This window comes from Physella acuta, unplaced genomic scaffold, assembly GCF_028476545.2.
Source record: "Physella acuta isolate Inbredline_101_S28 unplaced genomic scaffold, ASM2847654v3 ptg000875l, whole genome shotgun sequence".
Taxonomy (NCBI): Eukaryota; Metazoa; Mollusca; class Gastropoda; family Physidae; genus Physella; species Physella acuta.
The window spans coordinates 1,134,728-1,149,280 of record NW_026732392.1 but is presented as its reverse complement, the minus strand read 5'-3'; the positions used below and the strand labels follow the sequence as shown (position 1 = coordinate 1,149,280).

The 14,553-nt window shown below is 34.1% G+C and overlaps 1 protein-coding gene across 1 annotated transcript; it reads right to left on the bottom strand.

The window, feature by feature from the left end:
* Positions 1 to 7,077: 7,077 nt before the first annotated feature.
* On the bottom strand, positions 7,078 to 12,149 carry LOC131952504 (putative ankyrin repeat protein RF_0381). The gene is made up of 3 exons (XM_059315191.1): positions 11,420 to 12,149; positions 8,885 to 10,561; positions 7,078 to 7,577 (listed from the first exon to the last, which is right to left on the bottom strand). Exons 1-3 carry the CDS (start codon positions 11,895 to 11,897, stop codon positions 7,078 to 7,080), a joined length of 2,655 nt encoding a protein of 884 aa, XP_059171174.1. The 5' UTR covers positions 11,898 to 12,149.
* Between the last annotated feature and the right edge of the window lie 2,404 nt (positions 12,150 to 14,553).

The window sequence follows — 14,553 nt, the reverse complement described above, 5'->3', positions numbered from 1 at the left end:
GTTGAGCTCGCAATAACCTCTTCTATTATTGGCAATGGATGTGTCGACTCGAACTCCGCGACATTTATAAGCAAGGTGCTTGATCTTCCTTGTGGGATTGTCGCTGGCAATCTGGTAAATAGTGATTTAATGTTTATGGTTTTACATATGCGCATATACACACGATCATACAAATACATACAAAATATATACGTACGTAATAGCCAATACAGTTAAAATATTGCGTGTAGATGTCAACAAAAATGTAACAATGAAACAGTTCTAGTATTTTCACAAATTAATTAAAGACAATCTTCAGTACCGGTATGTTTCCATCCAAGCTCTTTGTCAGCATACGATGGAGTGGTTAAAACTATTAAAAAAAACAAGGCAAAGAGTGACATAATTTTGGACCCAGCTGGATAGTAAAAACACGGATTGTCTAAAGGTCATGATTTTTCAAATGAAAAGACGCGTGTTGAACAGTTCTTTGATTGGAGTGTGGTATACGGCATCACACAAATCAGTTGTCTACAAGAAGATGGTCTTCATTTTAATTAATCCTGTCTGACAGTCGTTTCCCCGATAATGTTCACACGATAATTTTTATTATTATTATAATTTTTATTTATTTTTAAATGAATATCATTCTACAAACTAACACGAAATATCTATATGAATAAAAATTAACTACGTTTCAGCTATTAGATGTACTCTTTTTGCGAACTAATAAGTAGACATAGGTATTTTACTAATTAGCAAATTTTAATGTAACATAAACAGATTATTGGTTTCAGTAAAATAACACTGATCTGTAAAGATAACATAGTAGTAGGCCTTCATTCAAAAGATGGAGACGCTATATTACATTGATACTAAACCAATCATGCAACGGCTTAAGTGAGGAATAATCGTGTGGTTGAAAACCAATTGCCATCAGCAATGACGTAAATAGCGGGTGTAGAGAGGCTATAGTGGAATGTTATTGTGAAAAAAATTTACTCGATTATACTTCGTTCTCACCTAAGCACCAAAATATTTGAATACGGGAATCATCTTAAAAAAATGATTATTTACATGACACATAATTGGCTATTGAAATATTGATGATCAAATTTTTAAAGATTATTTCTCTAAGGTTTTTTTCTTTATAGAAACAACATTATATTTGAATTATTCTCCTAAAAATAAAATTTACTATTCTGAAAAAGTAGAGCCCCCCCCCCCTGGTGTCGGCTGTATATCCTGATGTAGATGCTTTTCGGAAATCTCCGTTTCTTCTATTACTTCCCCGCGAAAGATGCATCATTTATCAATGTAAACTATGATACATTTTATACCAAAGCTTGTTTTCGTTTATTCTTTACCACCACAGATTATGCTTCGTGGTGTATATTCTAGTAGATTTGGATTTTTCCTTGAGATTCAGCAGAACATCAACAACACTCTCCTACACTTTCGACCCCGCGGCGACCTAAACTGCACAGCAATAAACCACAAGATCGACGGACAATGGGCTGTACAGTACAGCGCAAGTCTCGCACCATTTACAGTGGGGGAAAGATTTGTCGTCAATATTCTTGCAAGAGTCGACAGCTACGCTATTTTTGTGAATGGCGGTTTCTTCTACGACTACACGTACGTCCGCACTCCTACCGTGGCAAGGTACTTGAAGCTGGAAGGATGTCTGCAGAATGCGGATCTCGGTGTTTAGTTTAGAGAAGAAAGTAGATTTGTGAGGGGTGTAAAATTTGATGATTCCTCAAAACTATTTTTGACAAATTCGTCTTTTTAATATCTATCATTTAATAATAATTTTATATTAAATATATTGTGTTTTTCATATTTGATTTTATATAATTTTATTCGTTTATCGCTTTTAAATAATTGTTATGTTAAAAATTAAAAATGTTTGAAATAATTAGCATACATTCATTGTGAAAAATATATATATATATATAACATAATGAAATAAAATGGTATAGATGTGTTACCTTTCACAACGTTTAACTATTCATGGATGTTGGAGCAGTTATACGATTGTTTTTACTATACCACCAATCCAATTTAAAAGCGAAAAGCACCAATACAGTTTAATTCGCTTGCCAGATTAATAGACACGTTGAGTTAGAAGAAATCTATAATTCACAAAGCTGACGGAGAAAAGTACACTGTATTTCAACCTTTGCCTTGTATGAGGCATGAAGCCACTGACTATATAAAATTAATGACGGGAGTTTGTTTTGTTTCCCCCTCGGTGCTAGGCGACTTTGTACATTGATATCTCTTCATACGTTAATATGGGTCAATGTCTTGCTTGCTTCCGCATTGTTAAAGTAAATATGTAAAGGTATATTACGTTAGCTTTAATCGTAACAATAGCTAAACAACATTGCTAAATAAATAATAGCCTGGTTCTAAATGAAAGATAAACTCTGAGCAAATTTTTACGTTAAATAATGTTTACATTTTGTTATTTTTTTGTAAATTAATTGTATTAATTGTTGTAAGTATCCAGAGTTTCTTCCAGGCATCTCTTGGGGGGGGGGGGTGTGTGGCGGTAGATTCCCTTCGCCCCCCCCCCCCCGAACGAAATGCAATTTATATATGAAATATATAATTTTGACAGTGTCCGCCCACCTCCCCCCCGGGGAAATTTTAGTCCGCATCCCCGAAAATTTCAAGTGCACCCCCGGAGAAAAGGCCTGGGAGAAACACTGTAAGTAACCTTCATCTACTTTATTTTTTTCGGCTCTCACATCTACACAATTTTACTAAAACTTAAGAATTGTATAATATATTTAATTACGTAAGTCAAAATTTTAATATTTGACATCTTCTGTAAATGTCATTTTAATCATAGTATTCCATAAGTCAAAGAATTCATAAAAATGAATTATTTGCTTACTAAAATGTACAATTCCCACTTTCTATACATTTGTAAATGTATTTAATCCAATCAGTTAGTTGTTGAATGTACATGTCCTTAAGTAGCCATTTTAAATTCAATTTCTATAAATAATAGTATAGCGGAATCGATATATTTTAAAATTTCTCTTATATTCTTAATTACAAATATGGGTTATATCACTTCAAGTACAATCGGACTATACAAATAGAGAGAACATAAAAAACGAAAGGTGTTTTCAAATGTTTCTTTAATAACGTTCTAAATAGTTTTTAGAAATTATTTTAAATATTATAAATGCGCATAGATAAAAAGAGTCGCGCAACAAACGTACACAGATAATATATGTATTAAGCGAAAAACTAGTACTTTATAAAATAAACATTTTTTAATAGTTAATCAAACATCCATTGAAATCGTATCTTGTACGTACACTAATCACAAAGAACATACCTCATTGCAGCTACACTAGTTGTTTACATTTTTTCTCTCAATATTTACACTTTGTCAAGGACAATTTTTATCGAAAGTGGAGTTTACTCAGCGGAAGTAACCAAATAAACTAATAACAGGTTTGTTGTCTTTGATTATCTCCCAGCAAGTATAAGCGTACAATTCCAGAGTGAACTACATTATATATATATATATATATATATATAATGTAGTTCACTCTGGAATATGTGTGTGTGTGTTTGTGTGTGTAACTGTGTGTGTGCATGCATTTTTAAAAAGAAATATACAAATAGAGATAGAGAATGCAAGTTTACATAAACTTGTTTTATATACTCTAAATTGTCTATCATAATGCTTATTAAACATAATCGCGAATGCAACGAAGTCACAATACAACTTCACTATTTATGTTATTTGATACACTTTACGTTCATTGTTTAAACTGCAACTGAATACACTTAAACCTAAAAGACGTTCATTAATTTTTTAGCCGTCCAAATACTGGCGTCTTGAACATATTTAAACCAACATGAGTCAGCAAGACGAATAAATACAAATGATGAAATCAGAACAATGGTGGTAATCTTACCGCTCCCGTGTCCCTACTTATGTTTGCGTTTGGATATTTATCTCCTAGTTGGGTTGACGTCACAAGCTACAAGCCACATCTGCTGTGGATTCTGTGGATTATGAGTACACTACTTCTGGCTTAGTACGATGAAATTATAAGAAAAATACCTCATAAACACTACCCACCAATACAAGCACAAAAATGCAGTTACGACATTAACATTACATTCTCTCGGATAGGCATTTATTATTTATCCTCAATCCCATGCCTTTCAAAATAAATAGGAGCGCCCTATACTATAGATGTTTGACTTTTTATTACAATAAAAACAAACAAAAATGCACTACAGCTCCGAATCGCCTAAGACATAAGTTGTGTTTTCTTAGCTATAAGACGTGTGTTAGTGGCATATATAATACAAGTATAGAATAAAATTGAAAAGATTAATGGAAAAATATGGGTTATAATCCTTAAATTGTATTTTATGAGCATATTGTATTTTTAATCGTGGTGGATATATTTTTATAAAAGTTTAAAACAAAATACATGGTAAAATAATTGAAATGAAGAAAAAAATCATAAAATATACACATAATATATTATATTTAAATTAAGTATTAATTAGTTCTACTTCTAACAAATAATTTATAGAAATGCGCATTATAAATTTGTAATTTATTTTTAGTTTTCAGCAAGTCCTTTTGAAAAGGTATTTGGAAAAATACAGCATTTTTTGTGTTATGCCACAACACAGTAGTTGATCTTTAACGATTTATGAATATGCATACATTGCTTTAATTTTGTATTTAATTAATAATAATAATGTAAAATAATAATTCAACAATGGATTTGCTGAGAGTTATTTATATGTTGTCATTGGCAATAAACAATTAATGATTTACGTACATGTTTTTTTTTTCCTGCTATGATGTGTTCTTATTATATTTTTATTTATTTTAAAGCACCACTACAATAGATATAGATTCCAATAACAATTGCCGACTTGTTTGACATACTTCGCAGTTTGATCCGTATGTTTTATATAACATTGGACATATAGACTAAAAAATATTTTGTAAATTCTCAAATGTCAAAAGTAACTTTGTTTCAGAAATGTACCCCTATTTTAATATTGGCTTTGTATAGTTACCGAAAATACAAGGTCGCAATAGTATTGTCTTTTCTAATCGCAATGATTTTCTTCTGTTTGTCCTCTGATTTAAAACTCCTAACACGGCCTTCTTGTTCCCAAGTTGACTCCATGTTTTTACTTGACAAAATTTCTCTTGCCATCTGCAAATATTTTTCAAACGATAACTTTTCTTTCTTGTAGTCTTTGCCGTGTTTCGTATAATGTGAGGCAGCAAGCATTGGATCAGCAAAGTTATATTTCTCACCCTGGCTATACCTGATATATTTAGTCGCCAGTTCGCGAAATGTTTGACATAAAATGTCTATGTTTTCTTTAATTTCTGTTGCAGCCCGTTCCAATCTTTGATTACGAATCTCATCTCTAGTTAGGTTGTGTGGGATATGTCTCATAGCCCCTTCTACATTTTCAACATCTGCTGGTCTCGTTGCTCTAGTTCAGGGGTCTCCAAACTTTTCAGTCCGAGGGCCGCATTAACTATCAAATTTCAGTTCGGGGGCCAGTTTCTTCCAGACATGTCGTGATTTTTCTGGGAAAATTTCCTCAGCCATCACCAACAAACGTTTTTTCCTTGGACAAAAAGATCTCCGCGGGCCGGATAAGAGGACTTCGCGGGCCGCATCCGGCCCGCGGGCCGTAGTTTGGAGACCCCTGCTCTAGTTGATCTTCTATTTTCTCTATTTCTTTGTCTGCTGCCACTGTTTTGAATTCCCTCTCGTTTTTTAATCTCAGATAACTTATCATTTAGTAGTGTGGCAGCATACTCGATGACAGCATCAAGCTTCTCAAAGTTGGTAACGCCCAACCTAGCAGACAATTCTAGTCCTAGATCAATAAAAGTCCTGTTAAACTCCAGGCAAGTATTTTTAAGAATATTATAAAAGCGTATGATTTGATAAGGTTGTAAATCTCTCAATATGTTTACGTCATTTAATAAAAAATCTTCTAGGTTTTGAACTCTAAGCTCAGAACATATTCGATTCTTGGCATCAACGAGTTCTACATCTAAATAAAAACGATACGTGTTTTTTATTAAGCGGAATTGATCACTGTTCAAATCTGGATTCAAAATTACATTCTTTTCTTCTTCCCTAAGCTGTACAAATGCTTTTGAATGAAGAGTAAGTCCAGCCATTATTATTGATTGTGAATCAGAAGTGATTGTAATTCTTTCAAATGAATTGCTGTAATGTAAAATATGTTGAATGTCTTTAATAAAATAAGCGTTCCCTAGATCTTCGCGAAGCTCGCCAGTCACCTCTCTGTAACCAGACAACAGTGCATCAAAAACATCCTCGTTTACTTGTGTACGTAAATTGTTGATAATGTTGGAAACAAATTCAGAGTTTATTTGAAATTGCAGGAACAATTGCCTCACAAGCTTTTGTGACGTTCTCCACGATGCATTCAAATCTATGCTGGTGATATCTTTAAAACATGCAAGTAGCTCTTTGACAGTTGGAGGATTTGCTAAGTCACAGTTAAAATCAATTTGGAAAAGGTGGCGTTGTTCAATGGAACTTCTACCAGGAAAACAAATGAAGTAATTGCATTTGCTATTGTTTTCTTTATGCGACATAAAAGATACGTTGTGGCCGCAGGGGAAAATATTTTCAAAGTTATCCCATTTGTCATGAACGTGTAGATTGTGATCCATGAAGTATTTTTCTTCGGAACTCTTTTTGAAACAAAACAAAGGTAAGAAAACTAAATCTTTGTCATTCTCTTTTAACTTCTCGTATCTGAACGTTACGGAAACGCTCACAGATTCAAACTGTCCATGTCCATTTTTCGTAATTTTTTCAACTATATCATTTAGAATCTCCTGTTCTTCTTCAGTAAACATTGTTTTGGTGTCCGCAAAAAATAAAAATGCTAACTGATCACATAAGAGAAATGTTGAATTTTGGTCTATTGTCCATTCGTTGGTAAAGTACGTTGTTTCGACACCACTATTCTCAATATCCGCCATTTAAAAAAAAAATATAATGGTACAGATAACGAGCCTAAAATTGTTTAGAAGTCCAACTCAAACCACCATGTATGATATGCAGGTATTCCTTCAGGCCGTCTCAGCTCCTCAGCTGTGTGTGTAATGTTTTCAAAAAACCCAATGTTTCCAAAATTATTTTTCCAGCTTTTTAAACGTTCATCAAAAAACTCAACAGACGCACTTAACTCTGAATTCTCATCAGCGTATTCCTCTTGTAGAGATTCAAAGTCTTCTATCATAAACTGAAGTCCAGATCTTAGAATCAAATACTTCGGGCCATAATCAACATCAAAAGAGTTGCCATGATAGAAGATACAGTCATCTATAGCATCAATACAGGCTTCAACTAAAGGGTCTACATCATGCAGATTTAATTCGTTGTATTTTTCTTTTCTATTTCTAAAATGAAATGATGCTTTCAACACATCTTCTGTTAAATGAAGTGCTAGCTTCTCTGTATAATCACCAACTGTGTATCGTTGTAGCTGTTCTAGCCTGTACTTCATACGTCCATATAACACATCTGTAGAAGTAAAAAAAATAATTGTAGTTAGTATAGAATAAATTACAAACTAAATTCATGTACTTTGCTGAGAATCGAAATTGATTTCAAATGTTTTATAAAAATTGTGATGTCTCTTGTATATAAGAACTTTGTTGGAATACATTTATGAAAAGCCAAGGTTTATAAAATGAAAAAACAATATCTGTATTATATCAGAAGAGTAAAGTGTATTAGAATGTAAAATTGACAAAATTGTAATACTTGCTAATACTTGATACATGTTTGTGTAAAATTGAAGATTAATATGACTGACTAGGCTAATGATGTAAGAATATCCTATTTGTCAAATATAATCATTTAAAATAACTTATTCTTCTTAGTTTAAAAAAATTATTTAATAAAAAAAAGATGTTACAGATTTCTCCATCATTTTTAATAGTTACATAAACTTAACTGAAACACAAAATTTGCATTACTTTTGCTTTGCAAAGTTTAATAATTCTCATTCATTTAATTACATTAAATATGTTATAATAATTTAAATAATAGAATTAATAGAATTTCTGTATGACAAATGAAATCAAAAGTAATATACACTAACATAAATTAATAAATACTCGTACATTTGAATAAAATTTAAACAGATATATACGTAGCTTGAATCAAATCAGGCGATTAATGTAAATACCCTGTTTTGCGTAGTTTTCAATGGTTAGAAATATTGCATCTTAAAAATAAGTCGTTGACAATAATTTTAAGAAATTGTTTACCAATAAATGTGTGTGATATTTGAGCTTATTGCCACATATTACCGATTACATATCTTGCTTTGACTCTGTTGTTGCTTCTCTGATATTAGTAGTTAATTAACAAGTCGATTTCCCATAATTTGAGTATATATCCCATCAGTGGCGTAGCGAGGTCGGGTGTCACCCGGTGCGGCACTTAATGGTGTCACCCCCCCCCCCCAGAGGCATAGAGACCCTTTCCAGGGACAAACTTTCAAATTTTCGATTTGCACCCCCCCCCCTTCAAACTTTCGATTTGCACCCCCCCCCCTCGAGTTTTTCTCTATAAATTTTGTTATTTTTTGCCTTGGTGTCACCCCCCTAAATGGTGTCATCCGGCGCGGTCCGCACCCCCCGCCCCCCCCCCTCCCCTCGCTACGCCCCTGTATCCCATAAATTCGCAAGCAATAATTAACTTCAACAGTATAGGATTAACTATCAAAACGATATTAAAACAAGCATCCCCATCAATATTTATAAACAATGCCAGCGTTGTTTACTTAGTTAAAGCATGCAATTATACATCAAAACATTTACCTATTGGCCAGAGATGAAGTAAAAATTCAGGTCCCATTTCATCGACAAGTGGATTAAAGAAAAGTGGACATTTGGACCAATCACTGACAGGTAGCTGTGCTTCTGGAGTCTGGAACATCAGACGTTGTTTGAGATTCTCAGGTAACTTTGTCTGTGAGAGTCTTTCATCTCGCTCTGGACTTACACCCAACATTGTTGACACCGTGATGAAAGCAAGTTTGACCAGTGGCCAGGGATTAGAAACCGCTTCGTGAATTAGTGTTTGAAGCTCGGTAGTTGAAGAAAGGTGTTGTTTGTGTTCTACAACAAGCAACTCATTTAAATCTTGTGGAGATTTGTCAAATTGACGAAGTTGTCTCAGATCATTTACTGTTACATAGCCAGTTGTTAAAAGATATTTTGTTACATCTACTTTCTGATACATTATAGACAACATTAAGCTTGTCACTTGAACATTTTTATCTAATGTTTTAATCAGTGTGTTGCCTTCCAAAACTATTCCATTACAAACTAGCAATCTTAAATATTCAAAATGACCATTTGAGAAAATTATTTCAGATCCAGCAATGATATTTGACTCCCCAGTCTTTAAAATCTGAGGGTCTGACAAAAGATATCTATATTTTGTATCCAGTAGAGAATTAGCACCGGATTTCAATAAAGTCTCTGTATTTTTAATCTGTTTCTTTAATAAACAATAGGTTAGAGCAGAAACATTATAATTGTCTAGAGCGTTAATGTCTCTCATATACTGCACCAAATACTCTACTAAATAGGCATGCTTTGTTTCAGATAAATAATCGCTACATATAGTTTTATGTAGAACATTCTTTCCAAGTTTATTTTTCATATTAACATCCGCACCTGCTTGACACAATGTTTTAATAACCTCAATGTCTCTCGCTAACATGAGAGGTGATTCCCCATCGTTTGTCTGATCGTTAACATCAGCTCCAGCCTTTATTAAATGTTTTATTGATTTTGTATAAGACCCTTCTGCAGCAATATGTAAGGCCGTATAACCTTCGTCGTTACGGATATTGACATCAGCTTTATGCTCTAGCAACATCAGAGCCACTTCTGTATTTTGATCTTTTACAGCAATCATTAAAGCTGTCGGGGCATCGGCGCTGGAACAAATTCGGTAAGAAGCTTGAAAATCACTGACATTCGAGCCCTTCATCCTCGCTACAGATGTATGCATTTCGCGTTTATTTGACTTCAAGTCGATAACATTTGCAACTTCTTTATGATTCAAAACAATCGCCATAAAATCAACGAACATTGTTTTAGCAGCCTTGTGGAGAACTGTTTTACCCGTGTTGTTTCTCAGTGTGACATCGGCACCCGCATCAAGTAAACGTTGAACTATTTCAATTGTGTGACTTTGTATTGCATAATGGAGTGCTGTGTTACCTTTTTTATCACTCACGTTTAACAGGGCTGTTGAAGTTATCAAAGATAAACAAATCTGCGTTAACTTTTTATTAATTTCCTTTATATCACCATGAAAAGTGAGATTACCACGAGAAACATTACGGTGTAACCGAACAGCTACATGTAAAGGTGTCTGGAGATTTGCATCTTGTAAATTAGCATCAGCTCCTGCTTCAAGCAATACTTTGACACTTTCAAAATCCATATATTCAACACAATAGTGCAAAGCTGTTTTTCCATGTGCATCTCTAAAGTCTGTTTTTGATCCAAGCTTCAGAGGCTGTTGAATTTCGCATGATCTGGTATTATTATGTAAGGAAAACTTTAAATGATCTTTGCGGTTAACGGCTAAGTGTAAAGGGCATTCCAATCGTTTATTTACTTGGTTTATATTTACACCAACATCGCATAAAATCTCTGTAAATTCAACTCGACCCCCAGTCACAGCACCGGAGTCATCATGTCTTTTATCAGTTGGTTCTTTTAAAGGCGAAGTAAATTGCCCTCTAAATGTTTTTGAATGCGTTTTATCTCTTGCCTGTGGTAAATGCGATTGCGTTTCGTAACGTCGTTCAACCAAATAATCTACTGAAGACGACTGATCATGTCCCCTATAACCAGTTTTGTGTTCTATTTTGCCTCTAGGTTGTGTTATGGAAGACCGGTATCCTCTACTATAATTATATTGCTCGTTATTACCATAGTAATCAGGGTAGTCTTCATTGAATGTCGGTAAATTAGTTTCACTACTCTTTTTATATCGCTCTACTGAAAAAGCCGAGTGCAACGCTGTGTTTCTATTCAAATCAGTTCTAGTCCCGTCAGCTCCCAGTTTTAGCATACGTTCGGCAAGGTCAAAATAGCCCAACTCTACTGCCATATTCAAGACTGGACGGTCTCCATTAAATAAAACGTTAACATCCGCCCCGTTCTCAACGAGAAAATTGGCCACATCTTTTCTTTGTTTTGACAAGGCCAGCGATAGAACTGAGTTGTTCAATGAGTCACAAGAATTTACATTAGCTCCGTGTTCTATAAACAGCTGCATAAGTTCCAAGCTTGCAAAATCCAGAATGTTCACGATTGGCATAACCCCATATTTATTCGGAACATTAACATTGGCACCAGCTTGAACGAGATAATGAATTTTCTTAATATTTCTTCTTTCAATGTATTTATGAAGCACAGAAGAATTAACAGACGCACCAGTTGATATTTGATCTAAATACTCCATAGAACTGATGTTAACACTTTCAGCTGCAACAGGACGTGGGGTTTCTCCACCGCTAGAATGTATTTTCTTCTCAAGTTCTGCTGTTGTTTGTTTCATAAGATTAACACCAGTGGGGCCTTTGGGAAAGCTAAACTCCTCTGCTACGTAAGCGTCAGATTCAGTTTGGGTCACCTGGGTACCAACACAAAGTTGATCCTCTGTTAATTGAATTGGATCTGTTTTACCTGCCCCCAAGAAAACATCTGAGCCTATCATGGAATCGCTGCGTTTGGTTTTAGCATTGACGTCAGCACTAGCATGTACAAGCAGTTCTACTATGTTTTCCTCTCCGCCGGCCGCCATGTGTAAAGCTGTTATTTTATTTCTTCCTTTCAAATTAACATAGGCATCATAAGATCGACACAATCTCTATTCTTGATGGCGATTTGTAAAGAACTTTCTAAATTGTTGTTAATTGGATAACGTTTGCTCCTACGTTGATTAGAATGTTTATAATTTCTAAGCTTTGCGAATTTCTGAATTTTTTTCTTGAGGTAAATGTATTATTGATTGAACAGGATATTTCGTAACGTACACGAGGAACGTGTTTTTGATGGTCGTATCGTAAAGTATTCTGTGAAGATGGATCGGAAAAAAATCACAAGTGTATAACAAAGTAATAAAATATTCTTACATTTTTATTTATATATATTTTTTCAGTTTTACGTTTAGACTGGATTATTACATTATTACATTTTGAGCGTATAAAAATAAATGAAAACAAAAATTAAACCACATCATCTTACAAAATACGTCATATTAAATATAGTCTGTAAAATATACGTTGTCAACTTATTATTTTTTTTTACTTAACTGTATTGTCGCCTAATTTATTTATACTTGGGTGAAACATAACGACGATACTAGCGCTTTATCTTTCTACAGCAGGGGTGATAAGAGAAACGTGGTCCAGATTTTAACATTTGTCTTGCTGTGTACACAGTAACCTAGACACAATCTTTCTGTATATGAGTAGCATATGCAAACCTACCAGCACGTCATATTATAAGTAGTCACGCTCTTCAAATTTTTTATGAATATAAATGGCAATAACAGGGATGTCAGTCATTTTGATTTGGCTTAGTGTGTATCCTGATATTTATAAATGGGTAGTTATAGCGCACGGCTGCGAAACAATGATGTTCTGAGTCCATCAAACTATGATGGGTACCTAACCAATTTGCACCCCCTCAGACTTTCAATTTGCACCCCCCTCCCCCCTCACACTTTCGATTTGCACCCCCCCCCCTCAGACTTTCGATTTGCACCCCTCTTCAAGCTTTCAATTTATTTTTCCAACTCATTGTGGCGCCCTTTAAGGTCGGCGCCCGGGGACATGTCCACCCCCGCGCCCCCTCCCCTCCCACGCTACGCCTCTGTACTTAACTCACTTTAGGTAAAGTTAAGGCTGAGACCACACTATCGCTTTATACGCAGAGGTTATAGAAACAGGAAATCTATACTTCCCAAGAGACCCACATGTTCAAAATTGATAACCGTTTCTTTTGATGTTTAAATAAAAAAAAATCTAAAAATATAATAAGGAACAGCTTAATTTATTCAATACTTATGTGGGGTTTAACACTTATTCTGATAGTAACACCATTTAGTTATCGAACGTGAACGTTTCAACATGGTACCCCCTTCACATTTTCACACTAATACGTGGACAACGGCTATCTTTGAGTGTGTGTTACGTCTTTTTTTTGCCCGCGAGGCACCCTAAACACGCTGGTGTAGTGACTTTTTCTTTTTTTCTAAAAAAATAAGTGGGATAAGCGTTGTAAAAATTCACGTCAAATTTCATTTAAGGGCATAAAAATATTGAATGGGAAGAGGTTCATTGATAAGAGTAAGTAATTATATTACGGTACAGCGTACTGCCAATGGCGTAGGCAGGGGGAGGGGTTAAGGGGGCTACAACCCCCCCCCCCATGGACCCCTCTGTAAAAAACATTTTTACTGTCTTAATACCACTTTTACTTATTCAAATCTATTACTGAATCAGTATATATGTATAATCGTATATGTAAGTTTAGAACAGTCATCTAAAATCTGACGCTATGTTCACTTTGAGTTGGTTATTCCTCCCCCCCCACCTCACCACCACAATTGTGTACAGCGACATTAATGTCACGCCTAGGTATACGCTGGGTAGGATAATTCACCTAAAGTGGCTAGACATATGTATATATATATCAAAATATAAATATAAATATATATATATATATATTTATATATATATATATATATATATATATATATATATATATATATATATATATATATATATATATATATATATATATGACTTTATACATATTATTATGGAAAGATATTTGAACTTCTTCCATGACCAATTCTTTGCTACGCCACTGCTTCCTGCAATACGTTAGGAAATATTAATATTTATGTAGCACCACCCCCTAAATTTTGTACATAGTTGTCCGTACAATTTTTTGTTAAATATCGGATACGAGCAATTACAAGCAAAAAAATTCTTGATGTAACGATTGGTATGAGAAAACTAAATCTTATGTCAGATTTGTTGAAAAAATCTCTTTAGGGAACAAAGTTATATAGGTTTGAAAAGGCGATAGTTTTCACACATTTTCACGGTGAAAAGAACTGCAATAGGCGGCAATATACTATTTTTATAATTTATTAAACACCCTGAAAAATGTAAAAAAAAAGTATATTTTATGTCAAGCCTTAAGGCAATTTATACTGTTAATTAATCGTGAATAGTTTGTAAGAGAAATTTTGTTACGCTTTCACGCTTGTCAATATATATTTTATTTCACACAATACTTAGGTGGTCGATGTTAAATATACTCAGCCGCTAACCTAGCAAAAACAACACAAAAATAGAGCTATATTTACCATACTTTTCCCCTCATAGAACACTCATTCATATTGTAGCACGTAATGGACTCCCGTCCATTTTTCTACAAACCTG

Coding starts and splice junctions, on each gene's coding strand:
- LOC131952504 (XM_059315191.1), bottom strand. CDS start 11,897: ATGGCGGCCGGCGGAGAGGAAAACATAGTAGAACTGCTTGTACATGCT. Junction 10,562..11,419: donor TGTTAATGTTCCGAATAAAT/ATGGGGTTATGC, acceptor TTAGAGATGCAC/ATGGAAAAACAGCTTTGCAC. Junction 7,578..8,884: donor ACTTCATCTCTGGCCAATAG/GTAAATGTTTTG, acceptor TTACTTCTACAG/ATGTGTTATATGGACGTATG.